This window comes from Tursiops truncatus, chromosome 11 (assembly GCF_011762595.2).
Source record: "Tursiops truncatus isolate mTurTru1 chromosome 11, mTurTru1.mat.Y, whole genome shotgun sequence".
Classification (NCBI taxonomy): Eukaryota; Metazoa; Chordata; class Mammalia; order Artiodactyla; family Delphinidae; genus Tursiops; species Tursiops truncatus.
In genome coordinates, this window is record NC_047044.1 from 62,702,613 (window position 1) to 62,730,494 (window position 27,882).

At 47.6% G+C, this 27,882-nt stretch overlaps 1 protein-coding gene across 6 annotated transcripts in view; it reads left to right on the forward strand.

Annotated features, from left to right (window-relative positions):
* The window catches only part of FAIM2 (Fas apoptotic inhibitory molecule 2), a 46,530-nt gene extending 19,445 nt beyond the window's left edge, over positions 1 to 27,085 (forward strand). Inside the window, exons 12-13 of one of the 6 annotated variants that reach the window (XM_073788725.1) lie at positions 22,044 to 22,147; positions 25,225 to 27,085. In XM_073788725.1, the coding sequence (XP_073644826.1) occupies positions 22,044 to 22,112 (69 nt within the window). In that variant the 3' untranslated portion in view covers positions 22,113 to 22,147; positions 25,225 to 27,085. Of the gene's footprint in view, positions 1 to 10,161; positions 10,421 to 22,043 lie in introns of those variants that run through there. The other 5 variants (XM_033866755.2, XM_073788724.1, XR_012324414.1 and 2 more) reach the window with 5 other exon arrangements.
* The last annotated feature ends 797 nt before the right edge of the window (positions 27,086 to 27,882 follow it).

A 27,882-nucleotide genomic window follows, 5' to 3' on the forward strand; every position in this document is an offset into this window, starting at 1 on the left:
GGGGTGATCTCTCCAGCAATGTTCCCCCTCCCTCTCTCGCACCATCAGTGTTGCCCTCGCTACTGGATTATTTCCATCTGCGTAGAAACAGGCTGTAATTTCTCCCAACTGAAAAACCAACAACACACAAAACACTCTTAACCCATATCTCCCTCTAGCCCCCCTAATTAGAGCAAAGCTCCTTAAAATGGAATCTACACTCTCTCCAATTCCTCTCCTCCCTTCCTCCCTTCTTCCTACTCAGTCCTTCTCCCATTCTCTCTTACCCTCTTAAAAACGCTCTCTCCGAGGTCCACAATGGCCTCCCTGTGACTGAATCCAGCTGTCATTTCTCAGTCCTTATCTTGCTCAACTCTCAGCAGCATTTGATACAATTGCTCATTCCCTCCCCCTAGAAGCATCTTCTTCATTTGGTATCTAGGCATCAGCTCTCCTGGTTTTCCTCCTGCTTCCCGGGTCGCACTGGAGGACTCTGGGGCCATGGACCGTCCACACTTACTCCCTAGGGGATCTCAGACTGTCTCAAGACTTTGAATACCATCTTTTATGATGATGACCCTACATTTTACATCGCTAGCTGGGAATCCCACACTAGACTTGCCAATTGCCTACTCCGTGTCCACACTTGGAAATCTAATGGGCACCTCAAACTTAATGTGCACAGAGTTGAGCTCCTGCTCTTCCCCTGAACCCCTGCTCCTCCCACAGCCTTCCTTGTTGCTGTAAGTGGCAGCTCCATCCTTTCAGTCACTCAGGCCAAATGCCTTGATGACACCTCGACTCCTCACTCTCCCCACGCCCCACAACTGGCCCAGCAGCAAATCCGGTTGGCCTCACCTTCTATCTAGAATCTGATTGCTTCTCTCCACCTTCACGGCTACTTCCTGGTCCATGTCGCCATCACCTTCCACCTGGATTCTTGAAATGGCCTCCCACGGGTGCTGCCCCGACAGTCTGTGTCCCACACCACAGCAGCTAGAGTGATCCTGTTAAACATTGATGAGGTCAGGTCATTCCTCCGCTTGGCCTCCAGCAATCGCTCTCCACTGCCTGCAGGCCCTCCCTGACCTCACAGCCTCCCGTCGCCCACTCTGTGGCAGCCACGCTGGCATCCTTGCTGCTCCTGAGGACGGCAGGCTCACTCCCAGCCCGGGGCCCCTGCACCCGAGGTTGCCTCTGTCTGTTCCTTCCCATCTGCTCACAGCTCCCTCTCTCCCCTCCTTCAAGTGTTTGCTTTATTTACAATCTCTTGTGCTGAGTGTGTACACGCGCACATGCAGGCACGCACACACGTTGCTCCCTACACCCCCGTTTCTCCATAGCACGTCTCATCCTCTGACATACTACATATTTTTCTGGTTTATTTATTGTTTGTCTCCGTCCAGCAGAATTTAAGTTCCTTGAAGGCAGGGATTTGGGTCTGGCTTGCTCATCGCTGCATCCGTGGTGCCTAGAACAGTGCGTGGCGCACAGCAGGCACCCCTGGATGTTTGCAGAATGAACAGACGCCTGAGAGGCCAGGTCCGGCTGAGGCGCTGTCAGAGTGAGGCAAAGAAAGCATGGGTGCATAGCTGACTTAAGCATCAGTTTTCTGTGAGTCACGGCGGGGGGGCGGGGGGGTGGGGAGGAACCACTGCGCCTAATTACCTGTTAATGTCTCATTAGGAGAGCAACGCTCTGACAGTTTGGGGCTCATCCTGCAGGTTATGTAAACAATGGTTGGGAGCACGTGGTGTCAATGCCCCAGTCCCATCTCCTGCCCTCTGCCACCTGGCTCAAAGGAGGGACGACCTGCAGCCCGTCCCCTGGGTCCCATGGCGTGGGGAGAGTTGAGGAGGGGCTGCTAGACTCATTCCCCTCCCTCGTCTCAGTGTCAGATGGATGGAGACCCACAGAGGCCCAGCCCCATGAGAACTAAGGTCCCCATTCCTCCCCGTTGAGCTCAAGTCAGAAGGTCCTTGACCTCAATCTGATCCTGCTTCCAGCATCACTTCTGTCCTTTAGAATCTGTGGTCCTGTAGCTTCAATCCATCCCCAGAATCAGTGCCCAGCACCCCTGGTCTCTCCATCTGCCCATCCCGGCATCTCCTACCCTAGCCGATGGAGAATTCTCAGCACCATGAGGGGCCATTCCCGCACTGCAGCTAGGCAAGAATGTCACTCAGCGATCCCTATCCTCCTTGCTGCCTCGAGAAGGATGTGTGAGAAAAGGGGGAAGAGAAGTGTCAGAGGAGGGCCCAGATCCCAGTGAGACCCACCCCAACCCCCAGCAGCCTGGGCCTTGGAAGGGCTGTGAGCAGCAAAAGATTGTCTCCTAGAGACCTCAGCCCCTCCCCTGAAGGACCCTGCCATCTTTGAGAGCAGGGCCACCCAGATGGACTAGTCTGAGACTGGGGAGGTGGGGAGCCAAGTCCTCTTAGGGCCGTGGTCCTGCCTGCAGGAACGGGCCCCTCCTCGGCCTCACCCCGACTGGCCTTGGCACGTTCTCAAGAAGCTTGGGTTTTCTCCCTCACGCTACCACGTAACCCCCCTCTAGGCACTAGACTCAGATGCCAACGGAAGTGGGTGAGTCAGCCGAAAGGTACTGGCCTCAGGCTGGCCCCATCCTCCTCTCCCGTCTAGTGCCCTCTCCTGGAGTGCTTTTCTGTAGGAGCCCATGGAAAGTGAGGCAGAGGAACATGAGGGCTGGGCTGGGTGATGAGGCAAGGTGGAGGGGTTTGGACAGAGCAGGAGGGTTGAGGCAGGGAGAGGGAGAGAGAGAGAGAGCGAGCGAGCGAGGGAGCACAGGTGGCGCCCAGGGCCTGGCCAGCTGCTTTCCTGCAGGGACTGAGCCTCTTTGCCTGCATGACTCTGGGCAGGTTGCTCTGCCTCAGGGTTGGTCCTTCTTTGGGGAAGCTAAGCCTCCCAGCCAATTAAATCAGGAAGCCAAGCCTGGATACCTAGGGAAGAAACCAGGAATAGGACTTTAGAAACTAGGTGATGGGCCCAGTGGGAACAGAACTCTCTCCTGCCTGCCCCATCTGGCCAGTTTGAGGACCTCAGGAAACATCAGTCTCTATGCTTTAAGGAAGATTAGTGAGAAGCCAGATTAATGAATAGGAGAGAGGCTGAGAGATGATTAGTTAGGAGGCCACTGTAGTGTCCCAGAGTCAGGGATGGGGTGGCACGGAGAGCCTGTGTGGTCAGTCCTGGATGCATCAGGGCCTGTGGTGTTTGGATGAGTGAAGCTTGGATAGGAAGATGCTTTGTTTGTAGAGGTGCTGGGCCTCCAGTGCTGGGCATTGACTTCTCACCATTGAGGGGACACACACGACCGTCTGCTCTCAGTTCCTAGAAGAAAAGGAACACTGAGACTGTGAGCCCTCAGAGTGACAGGGACCTCCCTGCGCTGAGACCCAGAGAGAGCACACCCAGACACACACACCACACACATGTACACACACCACACACATACATACCACACACACACATACATACCATACACACGTCACACATACACACACACATACACACCACACAAGACACCATACATCACACACACCACACACACATATATACTACACACCCACACACACACCACACACATGCATACCATACACACGTCACACATACACACCACACACACACCACACAAGACACCATACACACACCACACACACACACCACACACACACCATGCACACATCATACACACACACACCACATACACACACCACACACACGTATACACGTGCACACCATATACACATCACATATACATTACATACACACCACACACACATACACACCACACATGCATACATACCACACACACACATCACACACACATATACACATGCACACCATATACACATCACAAACACACTACATACACACCACACACACACACACACACACACACACACACACACACTTGCATGCACTGTTGGCCGCCAAGCTGGATGAAAGCCCCATTTTCCTGACTCTCAGCCCAGCATTCTTTCTACTCTGTCTCCCTGTCCATTTCACAGATGGGAAGATAGAGGCCTAGAGAGGTCCCCCCACAGCAGGAGGGCCCAGAGAGGCCTTCTCAGCCTCTGTCACCCTGAGGCTAGGCTTTGGGCCGTTACTTCCATTCAGCCCCAACAGGGAATCTGTGTGTCCTGTGAATCCTCCCACGGCATGTGAGGGATTTGGGGAAGAGACTCCAGTCTGCCCCCACCCCACCCCTTACCCTGCTTTTCTAGCGAGGGCTGTGATAGATGCCCTGCCTTCTTCAAAGTTAGAGAAACACTTTGAAAAGTAAAAACGGCTACACAAACCCAAGGCAGGGGTATCACTTTATTTTAGACTCATCTTTATTTCATTCAGAGTTTAGAGACTCTTTTGCCTCAGTGGTTTACATGAGCCTGAAATACCCAGTGAGAACCTTCTCTGTCCTGCCGCCCACCCTCTGCCACCACAACAGCCCTGATGCCCACCCGAGGCCTCATCTGAACCCACTCGAGATTGAGTGAATTCCTCTGAGGGTGGCAGGAGGGAGGGTGGATTGACCAGTACTTGCTCCTTCGGGGGGAAAGTGCACTCGTGTCCCCCTCCTGGACCTCACCTCAGTCTCAGTTCCTGAGACACTAATCCTCCGAAACCAACGCCCTGCTCAAACCAAGCCTTTCAAACCAACACCCTGACCTGGAGAAGGTGAAAGAAGGCCCCCAGCCCCAGTGCTGGTAGACTGAGGGAGGGGTGATTCAGAGTCCCCGTAGGGAGCAGGGCAGGGGAGCCTCTACACAGGCATGCAGGGGCAGAGCCGGGAAAGGTGCTATCAGGAGGGCCAGGGGGGCTCTTCTGGTGGCCACGTGCACCCCACCCAAACCACAGTCAAGGCCTAGCTCATCTTACCACTGTGGCCTTTGGGCAAGTTACTTGATCTCTCTGTGCCACATCTTAAAATGAGGCTAGTATTAACTATCTCACAAGGCTGTGGTAATGCATTATAAGATAATATATGAACAGAAAAAAGAAAACAGCCTAGCACCTGGAACATGGTAGTCTCTCAACTACCATGGTAGCTTTCACCTTTATTGTAAATGTTAACCTTATAATTCAGAACACCAGATTTTGGAGCACAGTAGCTGGGTTCAAATCCATTCTCTGCCACATTCGAGCTGTGTGGACTGATCAAGTCATGTTACCTCTCTGTGCTTCTGTTTCCTTATCCGTAAAATACAGATAATAATAGTACCCGCCTCGTAGGTTGTGACTTTTCAGTGAATTAATATGTGCAAAGCAGTCAGAAAGTGCCTGGCGTGTCATCAGTGATCAATAATATTACCTGTTAGTAGTAGTCAGTTGCCTAAGGTCATAGGCAAGCTTTGAACCCAGGTCTATGAGACTTCCCAGTCCGTGCTCTTAAGCACTGTATCACACGCATGCCCTTCCTCTTTCACATACCTTTTCACACTGCTCCCCTTTTATCTTGGGCCAGACTTTCTGGCTCACACGGCTGCCAGACCCTGTTCCTTTGGTGGTGGTGACCCACCTGGGAGTGCTCCCCAGGACCCAGGGCTGCATGCAGAGGTCGTCTGTGCCATTTCAACTTTTGACACCCAGGTTGCTGAAGACAAGAGAAGTATCTTCTATGGGCCCCAGACGAGTCTCCACTCAGCTCCCCTCTCCTTGTCCTGCACCCAACTGAGGGCACAAGGGCTTAAAGCTGGTAGTCTCTTTTCTCTGGAATCCTCAAAGCCCACGCTTAGGGCTTCCCTGGTGGCGCAGTGGTTGAGAGTCCGCCTGCCGATGCAGGGGACACGGGTTCGTGCCCCGGTCCGGGAAGATCCCACATGCCACAGAGCGGCTGGGCCCGTGAGCCATGGCCGCTGAACCTGCGCGTCGCAGAGACACACACACACACACACACACACACACACACACACACACACACACACACACACACACACACACACACACACACACACACACACACACACACACACACACACACACACACACACACACACACACCACACCCCACCCCACACCCCAAAGCAGTGTCAGTCACATGGTGGAAACAGAATAGGATTGTCTGTCCTCTCGGCTGTGTGAAGTGGGCGAGTCATTTATACTCTCTGGGCCTCAGTCTCAGCTCCATGATGGAGATGATCATGCAATACCTGTCCCAGGGGATTATGGGGACAGTTAAATGACAGCGTTCACAAACTCTTCTTTTGTGTTACTTTAACCCTTCTCTTAGTTTTTTCTAATATAATGTACGAATACACTTATTCATATATTTCATTTTTTTAAATCTTAAATGATATAGATAAAGCAAATGTCATTTGGCTGTATAACAGCTGTGGTCAGTTGTCTCTCCTTCCAGACCTCTCTATATGCATTTTATAGATATATGCTATGTAGGCCCCCTATAACATAGTTTTGTGAGGTTTTTTTGTTACATAAAGGGGCTCACGTGATTTGGATTTTTCTGCAAGTTGTGCTTTTCTCATAAGAGTGTATATCAGAGATGTTTCTGCTTCAGCACTGCTGCCCACAGTTTACTTAACAATCCCCTGGTTAATAGAGCTTGGGTTTGTTTCCAGGGTTTCACTGTTAGAACCTAAGCTGCCGTGAACAGCCTTGGGTGTGCTGCTTTGAGCCCTTATGCTGGCATTTCTGTAGCATGGACATGGTCCACGTATATTTTTTATGCTGATTCAACACATTGCAACCCCAGCTTTTTGTATTCAGTGCCTGTTTGTTGGTGGCTCTGAGCCACCCTTTCCATGGCATGGCTCCCCCAGAGCCTCTCAGCCTCATCTCTGGGAGGACAGCAGACATAAGCCTGGACGAGGCAGGGTCAGGCCGAGTATATGGCCGTGGGACCCTGACCAGGTGCAGCCCTGGCCAATAAGGTGAACCAGGAAAGTTTGCCTTTGTCTCCTCTGCCCTCTGTGCGTGCTTCCTCCCTCCCTTCAAGCCCACCCTCCCCCCTTCTCTGTTGGAATGTAGGAGACAGGTAATCTGGTTCCAGCTAGATAAATGACCATCAGCAAGTCACTCACCTGCTCTGAAACTCCTTTCCTCATATTTAAAATAATAAGGGTGAATATCCACCTCCTAGAGTGAATTGGGCAAGTGAGATAAAGGACTAGCGTGTGAAAAGACGGTTCAGATGTAAGTTAGTAGCATCCTCGCCCAGCTCCTGCCTCTTGCCCCTGACCCACGTGCCCCTCCTTCAGGGTCTTGTATCCAGTTGCCTCGCAACTCAAGCACCTGCTGTCCTCTTTTTTTTTTTTTATGACTTTGGCAGGATTGGGGAATTTTTTTTTAATTTATTTATTTTACTTATTTATTTTTGGCTACATTGGGTCTTCATTGCTGCGCGCGGGCTTTCTCTAGTTGCGGCGACCGGGGGCTACTCTTGGTTGCGGTGCACGGGCCTCTCATCATGGTGGCTTCTCTTGTTGCGGTGCACGGGCCTCTCATCATGGTGGCCTCTCTTGTTGCGGAGCACGGGCTGTAGGCGTGCGGGCTCAGTAGTTGTGGCGCACGGACTTAGTTGCTCCTTGGCATGTGGGATCTTCCCGGACCAGGGCTCGAACCCGTGTCCCCTGCATTGGCAGGCGGATTCTTAACCACTGTGCCACCAGGGAAGTCCCCTGCTGTCCTTTTAGGTGTCAGTGGTCAATCTGGTTGTTGGCTCTCAACTGAGATCTTAGCTGCCAACTACAATGTTAACTATGACCAAGATATCTGCTCTCAGCCAACATGTTAGGGAACAGCGCTCGTCACCCAGGGAGATTATCAAGTTACTTTCCCCTATGTGAGTGCATGCTTGTAATGTAATCTCTGATCATGTCTTTTGCTTTCATGTTCCCTACAACATAGTAGATGCTCAACAAATGCTGCTGGGAATAAATGAATGGAAAGCCTTCAGCTGGCTCACAGGCATGAGGTCGCAGTGATGGGTGTTCCTGGGCAGTGGGTTGAAATTTGTGGCAGGCTCTCGCAGATAGCCCATGTAGATAAGCGTCCATGGCCATTGGCCAAGGACAGGGGCAGAAACCATTTCATTCCTCTTTTCTCCAAGAGAAAAGCCAGCTGGCTGTTCTAGGAGGCTCCTTGGAGAGGCCACCCCCAGACCGAGTCAGGTCCAAGCCTTCTAGTTGAGAGATTCAATTTCATTAGCTCACCCAGGGGTGACCGGGCTCTGGGAAATCAACCAAGCAAGTGACTGATTGGTAAGCCAGATCAGCAGTTTATTAACTTATGCTGGCAGCCGTGACTGCGAAGCAGCCGGTAGCATTGAGTCAGCCCCTCTCCTTGCCTGTTCTTGCTACAGAAGGAAACTTTACCTGGCAATCCAAATCACACTGAGAAGGAACAGAGTAGAGTGGAGTAAAACGACACTAAAGAATAACTATAGTTGATGACACATATGCTGTGATACCTTTACCCTCAAAACCACACCCTGGTGTGGTTGTCATTACTGTCCCATTTTGCAGGTGAGGACACTGAGGTCACGTGGGTGATGGCTCCAAGCTATAGAAGCCCAAACCCAGGCGTTCCGGCTCCGGTCCTGTGTTCTCGTGCCCGGAGCAGGGCCCCCTCAGCCCTGGCTCTGGTTCTCCATTTGCCTGCTGTTAAGGCTACACAGCTTCCCTAGTGACATTTCTGCCTCCTTGCTGAGTGGCAGGAGACCTGAGTCTCAGCAGCAGCGCACACAAGTTCTCAAGGGGGCACCTCTCCTTCTGCAGATATAACAATAAAACTCCACTAACAACCACCATTTATTAAGTGCTTACCGTGTGTCAGGCACCTTGCCAGGCACCTTGCACGCATTATCTCACTCTCACAACATCCTCAGGAGGCACGCACACTCACCTCCCTTCTGCCAAGGTGGACTCACGGGCTCACAACGACTAAATAACCTGGCCCAGGATCCCAGAGCTAGTGAGTAGCAGAGCTGAGACTGGAATCCAAGTCGGTCTGACTTTCAAGCCCATACTTGTAATCATGCCCACCTCCCCGCGCTCAAGGGTGAGATGCCTTGATGTCCCACATACTGGAGCTGCTCCCTGTTGGAACCTCTGGCCCCTGGGCTCCAGCCTCTGTCCATCCATCCCTTTGCCCCACTGCTCCTGCCACAATGAATTCCTCATTCTGCACACCACCGCCCTCACCTCCAGGGCTTCCCCAGGCCTGCTTAGTCTAGCAAACTCCTACTCATACTTCAAGCCCCAGGGAAAGTGTCACCTCTCCCGGGCCACCTTCTTCCTGCCCAATCAGCACTAATTATGGCATTTACCAGGTTTTATTGTAATCATCTGTAAGTGTCCCCCACTAAGTGGTGAGCCCCCAAAAGCAGGCATGGCATGGTGTTCCTCGTTGTCTCTGCAGCTCTGAGCAAGTCACTGGGGCTCTTGGGGGAGCCTGTTTCCTGGTAGGATACACATTAACCCTGGGTGCTGCCCATAAGCTGCAGAGCAGAATGGCTAAATGAGGGGGCTCTGGAGCCAGCCTGCTTGGGTGCAGATCCTGGCTTTGCCACTTCCCAGCCCTGTAACCTTGGTTAAGTACTGAACATCTCTGGGCCTTGGTTTCCTCTAAGAAAGGTAGAATCCCTACTCAATAGGGACGTTATTAGGACAAAGTAGGCTAATGTCTGTAAAGCACCTAACAAGTGCCTGCTCCCTGCTCACTGTTACATGGAGCATTCGTTCATCCTCTGAGTAGGGCCCTGAGGGAATGCAAGAAGACTATGCCTCTGCTTGAAGGTCCCCTCCTCCAGGAAGCCTTCCCTGACCGCTGACACACTCACATTGGTCAGGTTCCCGTTATCAGCCCCCTGTGGCACTTTGTGTTTCTCTTTGTTACTCACCATACTAACAGTTACTTTCCCGCTAGACTCTAAGCTCTACGAAGTCGGGGATCTTGTCTGTCTTGTTCTTTCCTGCATTGGTGGCTGGCACATAGTAGGTGCTCAGTAAATAAGTGTTGAATTAGGGATGGAAGGTGTTGGGAAAGTGCCACATTCCGGGCTGTCACAGGAGGGTCACTGAGCAGCCAGGTAGCCCGTGATAACAAAATTGGGGGTGGGCCTGGGCTGGGACACTGGGCTCCCTTGGCCAGTGTCACAGTGACCAGACCTTCTGACCTCTCTCTCTCTCTTCCCCCTTCCCTCAGTTCCTGGCATTTGACACCCAGTTGCTGATGGGTAGCCGACGCCACTCGCTGAGCCCTGAGGAGTATATTTTTGGAGCCCTCAACATTTACCTAGACATCATCTATATCTTCACCTTCTTCCTGCAGCTTTTTGGCACCAACCGGGAATGAGGAGCCCTTCCCACCCCCGCCTTCCTTCAGAGAATGCCCCCTTGCTGGTCCTCTGACACCCCCACCCCGTGCTCCTGCCAGCCCAGATATAAAGCTAGTTGCCAGCCCAGCCTTTGGCCAGCCTGCTCACTTCCCTCAGCCAGCCCTCATCCTCACCTTCTGCAGCTTGTACCCATGCCATCAGGGGCCCTGCGGTACCCAGGTCACACCATCCCCTGTGCCACCCCTTCCCCCCAGTTATATCTCCCAAACTGAGACAGTCGAGGCTGGAAGTTCCTCTGGGTTTGAGGACCCAAGGGATGAGTGGGAGAAGCCCAGCAGGATTTCAGAGGTGGGAAAAAGATCCCAGGAAGCCTGGCCGAGGCCTGCAGCCCCACCATGATCCCTCCTGAAGTTGCCACAGCTGTAGGACTATGGGGCACACTGTCCTGTGCCCACCCCTGCCTCCTCTCCCTCCTTCCAGGTTAGGTTTTGACATTCGGTAAGAAAGGGGTGGAGAGGACAACTGGGAGACAAGATGTGGGTGCTCTGCAGTGGGGGGATGGGGATAGTGGGTGAACAGGATGGCTGTTCCAGGCTGCCTATCTTCTCTCAGCTCTGGGACCAGCGGCTTGTTCTAGGCACCAGAGCCCTGCAGCAGAGAGAGGGGCAGGAAGCCAGTACCATCTGTGCTTGCCTTGGTTTACCCTCCTGGGTCATGACACAGAGCTATTGGGGCAGGAGGTGGGGGCAGGGGCCCTGCTACTGAGTGGGGACCTGTCCTGAGGCTCCATGGGAGGTGGGAGCAGGCAGCCAACCAACTGGGAGGCCTGGGCTCTGCAGCACCGCTAACTCACCCAGACCTGCATCCTCCTGGGAGGCGTGGCAGGACTGAAACCAACATCTGCTCACCTCTTCTCTTAAACTCCCAGGCTGCTCCCACAGACCTGAGGCCGAGTGAGGGCTTGGGCCCTGGAGGACCGGGTGTTCTAGGGAAGGGAGGCTTATCTAGCAACTGAGCCAGCCCCATCAGGAGGGAGTCCGGCCCTGCCTCCAGCCCTTCCCCATGGTCTTTCTGCCCATCTCACTTCCTAAAGCCTCCCCCCATCCTCTGCCAGTTGCTGGCTTATCCCCAGTCAGGCCTCCTGAGGCCTCCATTGGCAGTGCCCATGTCGCCGTTTCACTCCTTATCTCCTCATCTCTCCAATTTGGAAGGCGTCCAGCTGATGTTAACAACCAGGGCAAGTCCCTCCAGCTGGTCCCCATGTGATGGGGTCGGGTCTCCTTATCAGCCTCTGGGCGGCTGAGATCTCACGCAGGGTGTGCGTCAGCCACCCAGCCCCCTGCAAGTCTGCTGGGGAGTGGACCCGGGGGCCACACCTGGGGGAAGCGTGCAGCCTGCCCTTGCTAGCGGCTAACTGGGCCAGTGGAAAGTTACTGTGTGGAGTCGGGGAGGTTCAGAGTGGATACCTGGACCCTTCCTTGGCCTCTCCCTCCAGGGTTGCCTCTCTCCCCATATGCCAGTGGCTCTGTTTGCCCCTGGGGGTGGGGGGATAACTAGGTATGCTATCTAGGTGCTCCTGATCCCTCCCTCTCCGCCCTTCCTATTTCCAACTTGTAAGAAATATTGCAGAAGCATTTGAAGTTTTGTTCCATCTCGGGTATGAGGAGAGAGGGAACCAAGAATGGATGGCGGTGTTGGTGTGTGAGATAAAGGCAACTGGGAGCACAGGTGGGATGCGCCCCGCGTGCTGGTCTAAATTAATCCATATGGCAACCCTACGAGGGTAGTACTCAGTGCATCCCCATTGCAGAGAGGAAAGCTGAGGTGATGGAGAGGCTAACAGACTGGATGGGGGCTGGAATGAGACTGGATGGTCAGGCCCTGACAGCTCGGGGGATTCGTCGTCCTCATTACCACCCCTGGCCTTCCCTCCCCACCCCACCCCAGTTACCACCACCAGATTTTGTACTCTGTAGTTTCCACCTTCTAAACACAAGCTGGGAAGCAGGATTCTGGTGTCTGATTTCCAGCCTCATTGCCAACGGGCTCATGGTATTAAGCAAGTGTTTCTTACTGACTGTGATTCAGTTTTCCTGTCAGCAAGATGGAAGACCGTGGCCAGAGTGCCGCAGGGACAGGCACCAGAACATTTATTTGCGCTGACTTCCTTATCCAGTTGCCACCTCTCCTCCGAGGTCCCCTCGATTCCTCTCCTAATCTCCAGTTCCAGTGCTAGAGGGGTTACTTCCCCCACCCCTTGCCCTGTAATTCTCAGCCTGGGCCTTGGTCATGCTTCCCAGAATCCACTTGTCAAAGCCCTCCTCTTCCTAGGACAGTTTATGCAGAATTTGGCGTTTACGCAGCTTTTCCAAGGCTGAGCTCCAAAAGCGTGAAGGGGAAAGCAAGCACTCAGCAATATACAATGTGACAGGGCAACTCAGGGCCATCGCATAGCAGAGTATGCTGCGGAGTCCCTTATTCTGGGTCCTGAGAGGGGTCCAGGACATGCTGAGCTGGCAGCAGAGCCAGGGCTGAGGCTCCTGTGTTCCACCTGCACTGAAGCCATGAGGCACCCCAGGGACGCCTGGATGGGCCTTGGAAGGAGGAAGGGTGGGGAACAGGAATGCAGGATTTCGAGAAACAGAGAAACCGAAGCTGGGCAGGTGGCACAAGCTGCCGAGGAGGAGAGGAGCCTGCTTCCCTGCCCAGGAAGGGGTGGGTTGGATTTTATAAAACTGCAGGCAGCCGAGAATCTGACCATCTGTGATGCAGGTCAGAGGTCTCTTACTGAGGGGAAAACAGAGCAAAAGATCCTCTCCTGGGGATTGTAGATGGGGGGGCCAGGGAGGTACACACAGGTCCCTGGCCTCTAGCACCGATTCCCAGGCTCAGGTGTGGCGCCTGTATCGCCTGGGGAAGCCCCTGGAATCTTGGTTCTGCCATCCTCGTCTTTTGCTCCTGGGGGCATCAGGATCAGACAGACACCCTTGTTCCAAAAGGCTCCACCTCTCCCCTCCCTGGCCCACCTGGGATTTCACTCAAGCACTTTGCTGCCCCTCAGTGGCTGCCTGAGGAAAAGCAGGGCCTGGTTCTGCAGGCGAGAAGCAGAAAGATGTGCGGCCTGAGGTTTGCGGGCCGGATCTGGCCACTGGCCTTCATTCCCTGCTCTTCTCGGATCACCCCAGACCACTCTCTGCCTCAGCCTCCTGCTGTTCCCTTTAGTCCAGCCACTGTCGTATCTCAGACGCTGTTTACCTGTCTGTTGGAAACACCCCTGTGCCACCCAGGCCCAGAGCTTTCTCTCGAGTGTCCGAGGGCAGAGACACACCCCCAGAAACAAGCCCTTCAGGCCTCAGCTCCTCCAAGTTTCCTGGGATCTGCGCTGTTCCTTTCCCTGGCCTCACCTTCCTGGTCCATGACTGACAGGAGATAAGAATAAAAGTAATAATGACACCTGAATCTTCTCCTTTGCCTGCCTTTTGCTCGTCCCCTCGGATGGCTCAGGGAGTGTGTGTGTATGTGTGTGTGGGGGAGGGGGGCAGTGTGAGGGGTTCACGCCAGAGCTGCTGCTCCTAGTGTAGCTCAGTGAGAATTAAACCTCCACGTTCCACACTGGCCCTCCTGTCAATATATATAGACCCTTGGCGGAGGCCCTTTGGATCCTTGCACCTGTGACAGCCCTGACAGAGGCTCCTCCCGACAGGAAGCCTTCCATGGAAGCCTGTTCTTTTGTGCGCTGTTCTGTTAGAAGAGTCTTCCTTATTTTGACCCAAAATCTGGTTCCCTAGAAGGAAAGCCTGTGTTGTACCTGGAAGGATCCCCAAGAACAGCGGCTTTTAGAGTTGCCTCTCCTATGAAGCCTTTCTCAGTCCTTCCCCCAGGTGCCCTGGCCACTCCCTCCTCGGACCCCTCCTGCTCTGTACCACTCTAGCTGCGTTTTAACCTCTCCTTCTGTCTCCTAGTATAAGACCTGAGCTGCTTGAAGGCATGAACTCTGTCTTGTTCCCCCTTGAATTCATAGGTCTTATGGCAAACGGCGTCAATACACAGCCTTTGAATGAATGGAATTAATGAATGAACCTCCTCCAACCCTTTTATTTTACCTAAGAGGAATCTCCGGAGCAGAGGGTACAGTGACTTGTCCAAGTTTATACACGAGTGAGCGACCGGGGGTGGGATTACAGGGCACATGGGGTGATGATTACATTAGCAGGTTCCTCTGAGGAACTCAGGGCTGAGCTGACCTGACCTGGCTTACACCTGCCATCTTCCTCACTCAAGTCTGGCGACTCTCAGCGAACCTGTGTTTGCCCGCTCACTGATTGTCCCCTACCCCCATCCCCACACACAGACGGCTAAGATCCTCTCTCCCCAGCCCACCCTCCCCAACCCCTCCTGGGGTCTCTGCTTTCTTTTCTGGGAAAACTCTGCCAAAAGTAGCGAACCTCACCCTGTCTCAAAACAAAGAGGACTTTGGACTCCTGAACTTCGGTGGACAGGAAGCAAGCTGAGAAAACGATTCAGAGGCCCCACCCCGCTCAGAGGCCTCCCCTTCTCACAGCTCCACAGCTCCTCAGCGCTTGCTTTCCTGCTGGGGCCACTTTAAAGCACATTCACTTGGGACTCTCAGCTAAATGGTCTGGAGCTGTTGGGTATGGTTTCTCTTCTGCAACACTCCTGGTGATTTCTCCCTCTCCTATCTTCTGCCGGCTATGGAAGTGCTTTGTACACAGTAGGTGCTCTGTGCCCCTTTGTTAGCTCCTTTTTCCACCACGCTAGGGAGGCATGTGTGGGTGCTCTAGCCAAGAGACCAGGCTGAGCCCGGTCTTCCAGCCATGCTCACCAAGTGGCAGCCATGTGAGGGAGGAAGCCAATTTGGAAGTAGATTCTCTCACTCCAGCCCCCAGACATTTGAGTCTTCCCAGTTGAGGCCCAAGACATCATAGAGCAGAGACAAACCATCCCCTATGTCCCCTGTTCAAATCCTAGTCAACAGAATCTGTGAGGACAACAAAATTGTTGTTGTGTTATGACACTAAGTTTGAAGTAGTTTGCTATGCAGCAACAGATAACTGGAACAGAATCTGTTCCCTGGAAGTGAGGCACTGCCATGACAAAACTTCAAACACACAGCATTGATTTTGGGACCAGGTGGTAGGAGATGCCTGACAAGTCTCAATGAGACTGTTAAGGAAAGCTTGAAGGGCTTCCAGGAGACTGCATATGAAGGTTCAAAGGAAATTGAGGAAAATAGAATTGAAACCCGGAGGGACACAGACCCTTGTTATGTCATGGTAGAAAGTTGAGCAAAACTTTAATCTACACTCATGTGAAAAATAGAAAAAAATACCTAATGAACTGGTGGATCTGGCTAAGATGATTTCCAGGTAGAACGCTGAAAGGGTCAGTTGGCTTGTTTTGGCTTTTTATCACAAGAAACAGATAGTGAGAGAAAACCTAAAGAAGGAATATTGTATTCCTTCTCAAGCTTCTCAATCCCCAACTTCTGCATAAACTGTCCTAGGAAGAGGAGGGCTTTGACAAGTGGATTCTGGGAAGCATGACCAAGGCCCACACATTGTATATATGTGCCACATCTTCTTTATCCATTCATCTGTCGATTGACACTTAGGTTGCTTCCATGTCCTGGCTATTGTAAATAGTGCTGCAATGAACATTGTGGTACATGACTCTTTTCGAATTATGGTTTTCTCAGGGTATATGCCCAGGATTGATGGGTCATATGGTAATTCTATTTTTAGTTTTTTAAGGAACCTCCATACTGTTCTCCATAGTGGCTGTATCAATTTACATTCCCACCAACAGTTTGCTTGTTTTTTATATTCCACATATGAGTTAAGTCATGTGGTAGTTCTCTTTTTCCATCTGATTTATTTCACTTAGCATAGCACACTCAAGATCCATCCATGTTGTCACAAATGGCAAGATTTCATCCTTTTATAGCTGAGTAGTATTCCACTCTGGGAATCTTTATCCATTCATCCACTGGTGGGCACTTAGGTTGTTTCCATATCTTGGCTATTGTAAATAATGCTGTGATGAACATAGGGGTACTTATATCTTTTCAAGTTAGCATTTTCTTATTCTTTGGATAAACACCCAGAAGTGGGATTGCTGGATCATTTCTAGTTTTAATATTTTGAGGAACTGCCATACTGTTTTCCATGGTGGCTGCACCAATTTACATTCCCACCAACAGTGCCCAAGGGCTTCCTTTTCTCCTCCTTGCCAACACTTATTTCTTGCCTTGTTATTTATTCTAACAGGCATGAAGCGATATCCATTGTGGTTCTGATTTGCGTTTCTCCAATAGTTAGTGATGTTGAGCATCTTTTCATGTGCCTGTTGGCCATCTGTAGGTCTTCTTTGAAAAAATGTCTATTTAGCTCCTCTGCCCATTTTTTAATCAGGTTGTTTGGTTTTTTGTTGCTGAGTTGTATGAGTTCTTTATATATTTTGGATATCAACCCCTTAATGGATATATCATTTGCAAATATCTTCTCCCATTTGATAGGTTGTCTTTTTGTTTTGTTGAGGGTGCAGAAGTTTTTAGTTTTATGTAGTCCCATTTGTTTATTTTTGCTTCTGTTTCCTTCGCCTGAGGAGACATATCTAGGAAGATATTGTTAAGACTGATGTCAAAGAACATACTGCCTTTTTACACAATTTATGTAATTTTTGGTATAGAAAAATTAGTAAATCTAGATAAAACAAATAATAAACAAATACAGGGACAAATACAGAAAACATACACGTTTTCTTCTAAGAGTTTTATGGTTTCAGGTTTTACATTTAAGTCTTTAAATCTACTTTGAGTTGATTTTTGTGTATGGTGTGAGGTAGTAGTCTAGTTTCATGTTTAAGCTGCCCAGTTTTCCCAACCTCATTTATTGAAGAGATTATACTTTCTCCATTGTATGGTCTTTGCTCCTTTGTCATAAATTAATTGTCCGTAAACCCATGCATGGGTTTATTTCTGGGCTCTCAATTCTCTTACATTGATCTATGTATCTGTTTTTCTGCCAATACCATGCTGTTTTTGTTTTGTTTTTTTTTGCTGTACACGGGCCTCTCCCTGTTGTGGCCTCTCCTGTTGCAGAGCACAGGCTCCGGACGCGCAGGCTCAGCGGCCATGGCTCACGGGCCCAGCCGCTCCGCGGCATGTGGGATCCTCCCGGACCAGGGCACGAACCCGTGTCCCCTGCATCGGCAGGCAGACCCTCAACAACTGTGCCACCAGGGAAGCCCAATATGGACATTTTAACAATGCTAATTCTTCCAGTCCATAAACATGAATTCCTTTCCATTTGTTTGTGTCTTCTTCAACTTCTTTCAACGTCTTACAGTGTTCAGCGTACAGGTCTTTCACCTCCTAGGTTAAGTTTATTCCTAGCTATTTTATTCTTTTTGTTGCAATTGTAAATGAAATTGTTTTCTCAATTTCTGTTTCTACTAGCTCACTGTCAATGTATAGAGACACAACAGATCTCTGTGCCCTGTCACTTTACTGTATTTGTTTTCTTTTAATATTCATTTATTTATTGGGCTGTGTCGGGTCTTAGTTGCAGCACGGGGGATCTTCGTTGTGGCATGCAGGATCTTTTGTTGCGGCACATGGGCTTCTCTCTAGTTGTGGTGCGTGGGCTCTAGAGTGCGCAGGCTTAGTTGCCCTGCAGCATGTGGGATCTTAGTTCCCCAACCAGGGATTGAACCTGCGTCCCCTGCATTAGAAGGAGGATTCTTAACCACTGGACCACCAGGGAAGTCCCTGTATTTGTTTATTATTTGTTTTATCTGGATTTACTAATTTTTCTATACCAAAAATTACATAATTGTGTAATAAAATATACTGCAAAGGGAAGTTAAATAAAATAAATAGAGAAAAAAAGGAAGGAAGGAGAGAAGGATGATAAGAGGAAAAAAGGAGAAAGGGAGGGAGGATGGAAAGGAAACTATTTTTATCCATTATACAACTGATAGGCCTTTCAGTTCTGGGCAATTTTCTTGAATTATTTCTTTGCTAGTTCTTTGATTTATTTGCTCATTCTTTGACAGATAGTTTGATAGTTCCCTCAGCTTTCTCTTTCTGGAACTCTTATTATTTGGATATCAGACCACCTAAGCCAGACTATATCTTTTTTTTTTTTTTTAAAGATTTTTTTGATGTGGACAATTTTTTAAAGTCTTTATTGAATTTGTTACAATACTGCTTCTGTTTTATGGCCGCAAGGCATGTGGGATCCTAGCTCCCTGATCAGGGATTGAACCTGCACCCCCTGCATTGGAAGGCAAACTCTTAACCACTGGACCACCAGGGAAGTCCCCAGACTATATCTTTTGTCTTCTATTTTCCATCTTTGCCTTTTTTGCTCCACTTTGTAGAAGATTGCCTCAATTTTGTCTTCCAGCTACTCTATGGAGTATTTCATTTCTGCTATCATATTTTTAATTCCCAACGCTTCTGTTTGTTCTTTAAATGTTCTTTTTCCCCAATATTTTGCTGTGAGAAGTTTCCAAACATATAGAAAAGTTGAAAGAATTTTATGATAAACATAACCATCACTTGGATTCAATGTTCTTTTTCTAGCTTGTTTCATGGTTGTAATATCTCTCTTAATTCATAGAGAATGTTAGTATTTTAGGATTTGGGGGATATTTTTCTTCTCCCTGCATGGTTTTTGCTCCTCTGACTTACTTGTTTCCAGGCTATTTGAACTCTATTTTTCATGTTAGAGACTTTCCTCAAATGTCTGATGATCTAGGGTCATCTGTTCTACTTTAAGAGTGGGCCCCCCGATGAGATACAATAGGAAGTACATCCCCACCTAGTAGTTTTCCTGCCAAAAATCAAATCTCAATCTGAACAAGATTCTAGAGCTAACCAAGAGTTCATATAGAATACAAAAGTTGAGAAAATTATTACATGACTTCTACAATCCAGAATATGGGAAATGCTACAGGATGAAATATCTAATTTCTTCAACAAATAAGCTGTAAGGTTTTTATTTTTGTTTTGTTTTATTTTTTAAAGAGGGTGGGCACCAACAGATTGAAAGTATACAGGTATGGAAGAAATAAGATTGGCTGTATGTTTGATAATTTTTGGAGCTGAGTAGCAGGTACATGGAAATCATACCATTCTCTCTACTTTCACATACACTTGGAATCTATTTAAAAAAGAATGGGGACTTCCCTGGTGGTCCAGTGGTAAAGAATCTGCCTTCCAATGCAGGGAATGGGGGTTTGATCCCTGGTCAGAGAACTAGGATCCCACATGCCACGGGGCAACTAAGCCCACACGCTACAACTACTGAGTCCACACACCACAACTACTGAGCTCATGCGCCTCAACAAGAGAGCCCATGAGATGCAAACTACAGAGCCCATGCGCTCTGGAGCCCGTGCGCCACAATTAGAGAGAGAAAAACCCACACACCACAACTAGAGAGAAGCCTGCGCACCGCGGTGAAAGGTCCCGCATGCTTAAATGAAGATCCCATGTGCCACAAGTAAGACCCAACACAGCCAAATAAATAGATAAATAAATAAATAAAATTTTTTAAAAAATGACTGGGGCACTAAAAAGCTCTGAGCTGGTGGTGGGGTTGTCTCTGTGAGCTTCACTAGTTCTGGCTGGGCCGTTTCCCTAGAGAAACCCCAGATGTCTGTAAGTTTCCCCAAGCAGGGCTTCCCTGGTGGCACAGTGGTTAAGAATCTGCCTGTCAATGCAGGAGACAAGGGTTCAAGCCCTGGTCAAGGAAGATCCCACATGCTGCAGAGCAACTAAGCCCTTGTGCCACAACTACTGAGCCTGTGCTCTAGAGCCCACGAGCCACAACTACTGAGCCCGTGCACCACAACTACTGAAGCCCGTGCTCCTAGAGCCCGTGCTCTGCAACAAGAGAAGCCACCGCAATGAGAAGCCCGCGCACCTCAATGAAGAGGAGCCCCCGCTCCCCACAACTAGAGAAAGCTGCACGCAGCAACAAAGACCCAATGCAGCCAAAAACTAAATTAATTAAAAAAAAAAAATTTCCCCAAGCAGGTCCTCCAGACCTCCCACTTGAAGGGTGTAACCCTGGCTGCCAGTTATCTGGAAAGTGGTAGGGCGAGAAATCTGGGGTTTTCAACATTCACTGTGTAAACTTTCACTTAAGCCTGCAGCAGGTTATCCTTTCCTCCAGTGGGCTGGTGTCCCCCAGACCAGAGATTCTCTATTTTACCCTGTTCACTTTGCTGCCGGGGTTAGAGGCAGGCGGGGGCATAGATGGCTACATTGGGTGGTGGAGAGGGTGAGGGTGTAACTGCTTCCTATATTGATTCTCTAATAATTCCTCTTATTTTTTTAACTGTTTATTTTGAAACAATTATAGATGTACAGGAAGTCACAAAAAGGTATGGTGAGGTCCCCTGTACCCTTCACTGTTTCCCTCAATGATTACATCTTATATAATTATACCACACTACTTAAACTGGGAAATTAACATTGGTACAACGTGTGTAAATAGTTCTGTGACATTTTATCACATAGATTCATGTAGCCACCGCTATAATCAAGATACAGAACCATTCCACCATCACAAACATCTCTATTAAGCCACGATGTTATGGTCACATCCACCCCCCTAACCCTAGCAAACCACTGATCTGTTTTCCATTTTCTATGATTTTTTCATTTTGAAAATGTTATATAAATGGAACCATATAGTTTGTATTTTTTGAGATTTTTTTTCACTCAGCATAATGCTTTAACATCCATCCAAATTGTTGCAGGTATCAGTAGTTCATTCCGTATTATCACTGAGTAATAGTCCATGCTATAGATGTACCACAGTTTGTTTAACCATTCACTTACTGAAGGACATATTGGTTCTTTCCAATTTTTAGCTACTACAAATAAAGCCACTATGAACAGTCTCATAAAGGTTTTGTGTGGATATAAGTTTTCATTTCTCTAGGATAAATACCCAGGAGTGTGATTGCTGGGTCATATGGTAAGTGTACGTTCATTTTTTTAAGAACAGATTTATTGAGATATAATTCACATACCATATAATTCACCTATTCAAAGTGTACAATTTAGGGACTTCCCTGGTGGTCCAGTGGTTAAGAGTCCATCTTGCAACGCAGGGGACACCAGTCAATCCCTGGTCGGGAAACTAAGATCTCGCATGCCGCAACTACTGAGCCCACATGCTCTGGAGCCGGCGCACCACAACTAAGACCCGACGCAGCCAATAAATAAATAAATATTTAAACATAAATAAATAAAGGGTACAATTTAATATTTTTTTCGTATATTTAGAAGGTATGAATAAACCATCACCACAATCTAATTTTAGAACATTTTGTCCCCCCAAAAGAAACTCTATATCCATGAACAGTTAATCCTCACTCCTCCCAATTCCAGTTGTTGTTTGTTTGTTTTTAACAATCTGCCAAACTATTTTCCAGAATGCCTGTGCCATTTGACATTCTCACCGACAATACATGACAGATCTAATTTCTCTGCATCCAAGAATTCAAGCATTTGGTGTTGTCAATATGTTTCTATTTTCTATTTTCAATATGTTTCAATATGTTCTAATAGATATATAGGGATAGCTCATGGTGGCTTTAGTTTGCATTTCCTTAATGGCTAGTGATGTTTCACAACTCTTCATGTGTTTATTTGCCTCCAGTGAAATGTTTCCAGATGTTTTTTAATGTTTCCATATGTTTTTTAAAGCTTCTAGATGGGTCCATGAAGTCTCTGAGAAGCAGAGGCCCCTTCCACCCTACCCTTGACTCACATTGAATTGAGACATGAGGGAGAAATAAACCTTTATTGTGGTAAGCCACTGAGATTTGGGGGTTGTTTGTTACAGCACTTAACCTACCCTCACTAATTCGGTTCCAGCTTTGGAGAAATTGCCTTTACCTCCTGGGTCTCAGTTTCCTCATCTGAAAATGAGAGGTTTGCATATCCATACATTTATAAATTGTATGAATATTATTTCCAAGTGGTTTAAAAATCTACAAGGATTAATTGCAGAGTTTCTCAACCATAATAAAAAGTAAATTCTCCATTTATAGATGGTTTGTGTTCCAAAAGTCCAGGTATGAGTCCCTTATTGGAACATTGTTTCTGGGAGAAAAGAGATTTAATATTTTAAAATATGCATAGATTCCTGCTTAACCATCAGTTCTGAGGCCCCCCCAAACCCCAGCTGGAGGTAGTGAGTGAGGTGGGAGAGCAGGAACTGAGCAGAGGCTCTGGGGTGTGATTAGAGAGGGACAGGATGGGAGGGTAGGATGAGCTGGACCATGGGCCAGGATGTCAGCTGCGCAAGGTTCCTTGGGAGGCCATAGATGCCATTATGCATGTCAATAGTTCCTAACTTGGTTATTTCAAATTCTACATATACTTCTTCATTTTAACTGTGCTTGGATACGTGTTCTGTGCAGGACAGAAATGGATTTACCATGGAGCTAATGAAACTCAACCTTCAGGGTCCTCACTCATACCCAGGACCCTTCCAAGGCCTTAGAAATTTTTCTAAGTGTTTACAAGGTCATTTGATTTTACAAAATTTGAAAAAGTTAAGATATTTTAATTGCAGTTGATTAAGACTGCTGTTTCCTGGGCTTCCCTGGTGGCGCAGGGGTTGAGAGTCCGCCTGCCGATGCAGGGGACGCGGGTTCGTGCCCCGGTCCGGGAAGATCCCACGTGCCGCGGAGCGGCTGGGCCCGTGAGCCATGGCCGCTGAGCCTGCGCGTCCGGAGCCTGTGCTCCGCAACGGGAGAGGCCACAACAGTGAGAGGCCCGCGAACCCGGGGAAAAAAAAAAAAAAAAAAAAAGACTGCTGTTTCCACTTTGACTTACCCTCCTTCACATTTCCCCTTGTGTTAGATGGCACTGGAATGGCCACAGGCATTCTTGGAATCCAGCTAAGGGGAAGTTTACTTGGGGATACGCTCTGTTTGGGATCTATTCACATGGTTTACAGTCACTTCCATGCATAGTTGACCTATTACAGCTATTACCTGACGCCCAGATGAAGGACTAGCTCCAGGAATCTCTTATCTGCCCACCGGGCTGACTCACCTGAAGTTGTGACCTGAAGGTGCAAGGCCAGAGTTCAAATCAAGGTCTAAATGTGTCCTTCTGCACCTGGCACCAGAATTGTATGGGAGTAGAAGAAAATCAAGTTTTGAAAATATATGAAGCTGAAGTCAGACAGAGAAAGGCAAATATCATATATCGCTTATACGTGGAATCTACAAAAATGGTACAAATGAACCTAAACAAAACAGAAATAGAGTCACAGATGTAGAAAACAAACAAATTTATGGTTACCAAGAGGGAAAGGCGGGGGAGGGATAAATTGGGAGACTGGGATTAACATATACACACTACTATATATATAATAGATAACTAATAAGAACCTACTGTATAGCACAGGGAACTCTACTCAGTACTCTGTAATGACCTATATGGGAATAGACTCTAAAAAGAGTGGATATATGTATTTGTATAACTGATTCACTTTGCTGTACACCTGAAACTAACGTTGTAAATCAACTATACTCCAATAAAAATTAATTTTAAAAAAAGAATATATATTGAAAAAATAAACACATTTTGTTTAAAAAAAAAAAAAAGAAAAGAAAAGAAATGTATGAGGCCAGAAGCTAGTCTGAAGAAAACTCTTCCACTTGTCAGCTGTACAAAAACATAAGCAGAGGATCCTGTCCTTATTGACATCCAGTCAAAACAAATTTTGTTGTGTCAGCAATATACTCAATAACACAGTAAATATCATTATATATGCATTCTTTTCTCTTTTGATAAGAACTGTTCAAAATACAAATTATCAAAACTCCTATCTTTACACCTTTTGATGACTTGACACAAATTACTGATATCAATACAAATAATAAAAAACTCATAATTCACCATTTATAATGAGGTTTTCAAAGACAAATTGGCTAGTAAACGAGTCAATTTGAAGAGCACAGTCCCTGCACAAGAAAATTTGAAACGCTCTGAGATTGTATAGCTCCTAGATGAAAGAAACTTGATCAAGGTTTTTCCCCAATTTGATAAAAAACCTAAACATTTACATGACATTGCCAATAGCAAATTGTGAACCTGAAAGAAACTTTTCTAAATGATTAAATAATAAAAAGGCAAATTTGATAAGTCTGAATCATCTTTCTAGTCCTCTTAGTAAAATGGTATTTTCAAATCATTACCATGTGAAGAAGCAATCAAAGCGTATGCAGCCAAAAAATGTAAGAAAATAGTAATATTCAAATGTGACTGGCATTTGATTCATCAATTATGGGATTTTTTGCGATGTTTGTGGCATTTGTCAGCTTTTTAAAAATTGTAATTTGTTGTGATTTATTTTCTCATTGTAAATATTCACTTTCATACCTATCTTTGTTTGTAATTTTTTTCTTTAAAGCACTGCCCACCCGCACAATTGTATAGGCATCAGGCTTCACAAAATCTAGCCAACTGCAGTGCAGAGCATGCTCTTAGGTGCTACTACAGCTATTTGAGGTGTTGGGGCTGGTTACTCAGGCCCCAGGCTCCAGCTGAGCACTGTCAGGTCACTTGGGCTGATCAGGCTCTGAAAAATGGGCACAGGTTCAAAAAGTCCCCGGACTGAGTCAAACTCTAATGCCTCTTTATGGGCTCACCTCTAAGGCATTTCAGGTCCCCAGTAACATTACCAGGCCCACTCCTATCTTTACTTCTTGAGGCTCCCGGGGTCAGGAGGAACCTGCCATTCACCACCTAGGACTGTTGCCTATTTCTTTTCGGGTGAACAGTGTTTTGAGAACTCAAAAACCATGCCCATGTCCTTGATGAAATTAAACTCTTTACTGGCAAATATATATATACTGTGTTTAAACAGGCAAAGAAAAAACTGCCTACAAAAGCAAGGTGATTCCTGCTCTTTGGAAATTAACGGTTGCCAAGTGTTTGTGTTAGCATCATCTAGTGACAAAACGGGGTAAGTTCAGCTCACCAAAATCTGTCAAACACTGGAGAGAGAAATGGTGGTGCTGCTGTTCCCCCACCCTCCCCTGCCCCCCTTTTTCTAGAAGTTGTGCAGAATATTGTGGTTAATTCAATCCCACTGTGACTTTTGGTCATTAACTTATGTCCTCTCTGTCTGATAGATCAGACAGAGATGAAAGTATGAAGTAAAAATTGAGAGGAAAAGGGACAGGGCCTATTTTAACTTCTGATGGTACTGTCTGCAGGAGTCATGCTTCAGTCCTTGGAAGAAGTTCAGCAAATCGCTGGCCTCATGAAGCTGGAGGCCCCTTGAAGATGGCTGGCCAGGTGGGGAGAGGTCAGCACAACTCTGCAGACCCCTGGCTGACGCTGCTGGATATTCTGGCCCATCCCGGCTGCTGACTTGAACCTGCTACCTAGGCCGATGCCATGCCCCATCCTGCCACCTCGGCACAGTTTCTTACCAGCTCAGTTTTTTTTCTTATCTCTGGCTCAGCCCACATTTTGCCTAGTTCCACTCCACCAGGTCTCTTTCAGTTCAGTTCCCTTCTTTCTTCCTTTTCAGTTTTCCCAAATCAGACCTGGCTTTAGTTGCCTACTTGCATCCTGTATGGAGTTCGGGTTTTTTTAAAAATTTTATTTCATTGCAACAAGAATACTTAACATGAGATCTACCCTCTTAACCAGTTTTTTTTTTTTTTTTGCGGTACATGGGCCTCTCACTGTTGTGGCCTCTCCCGTTGCGGGCCCAGCCGCTCTGCGGCATGTGGGATCTTCCTGGACTGGGGCACGAACCCGTGTCCCCTGCATCGGCAGGCGGACTCTCAACCACTGCGCCACCAGGGAAGCCCTTAACCAGTTTTTAAGTGTACAGTATAGTACTGTTATCTATAGACACAATGTTGTACAGCAGATCTCTAGAATGTATTCATCTTGCATAACTGAAACTTTATACCAGTTGACTAGCAAGTCCCCCTTCCCCTCACCCCAGCCACTGGTAACTACCATTCTAGTCTTTGCTTCTGTGAGTTTGACTATTTTAGATACCTTATATAAGTGGAATCATGCAGTAATTGTCCTTCTGTAACTGGCTTATTTCACTTAGCATAATGTCCTCAAGGTTCATCCATTTTGCCACATATGGTAGGGTTTCCTTCTTTTTTAAGATGAATAATATTCTACTTATGTATATACCACATTTCTTTTATCTATTCATCTGCAGATGGACATTTAAGTCATTTCCACATGTTGACTATTGTGAACAGTGTCACAATGAACATGTGAGCACTAATATCTCTCCGAGATCCTGATTTCAATTCTTTTGGATAAATACCCAGAAATGGGATTGCTGGATCATGTAGTAGTTCTATTTTTAATTTTTTGAGGAACATCCATACTGTTTGTCATAGAGGCTGCACCATTTTACATTTCCACCAACAACGCACAAGCGTTCCACTTTCTCCACATCCTTGACAATACCTCTTGTCTTTTGTTTTTGTTTTCATAATAGCCACCCTAACAGGTGTGAGATGCTATCTCATTGTGGTTTTGATTTGCATTTCCCTGATAATTAGTGACACTGAACATCTTTTCATATACCTGTTGGTCATTTGTATGCCTTCCTTTGGAAAACTGTCTATTCAAGTCCTTTGCCCATTAAAAAAAAATCAAGTTACTGGTTGTTGTGCTTTTGAGTTGTAGGAGTTCCTTATATATTTTGGAAATTAATCCCTTATCAGTAAATGGCTTGCAAATATTTTCACCCATTCCACAGGTTGCCTTTTTACTGTCAGTGGTTTCTGTTGCTGTGTAGAAGCTTTTTAGTTTGATGTAGTCCCACTTGTCTATTTTTGCTTTTGTTGTCTGTGCTTTTGGCATCACATCCATGAAATCATTGCCAAGATCAGTCTTGAAGCCTTTCCCCTATGGTTTTTTTTCTAGCAGATATACAGTTTCAGGTCTTACATTTAATCCATTTTGAGTTGATTTTTGTGTAAGGGCCTACTTTCATTCTTTTGCATATGAATAACCAGTTTTCCCAATACCATTTGTAGATATTGAGTTTTCATTCAGCATGTACTTATTAAGCATCTTTGGGTCAGGCATTATGGCAGGTATAAGGGATTCAGGCTGAGAATAACACAATGGCTGCAAGTACGTCCTCTGGAGCCAAAGTGCCTGGGTCAAATCCTGGTACTATCATTTCTAACTGCAACACCTTGGGCAAGTTACTAACTTTGCTGTGCCCCAATGTCCTCATCTATATAAAAGGGATATTAGTTACTGTTCTTCCCTCACAGGGTTGGTGTGCGAATTAAATAAATACATGTAAAGGTCTTAGCAAGGTGTCTAGCGCCTGGTAAGCACTCTTAAGCACCGGCTCTTAAGGCATAGTCCTTGCCTCTCAAGAGCTCACACTCTACAGTTGCCCCTGTCCACCTGACCCATGTGGCAGGCAGGGCCATCTGGGTCTTCTGGCACCTCGAGTGACCCATAGTTCCTGGCATCACAGGATGAACCAGGTGAAGTTCCAGCGTCACAGATTCGCGTG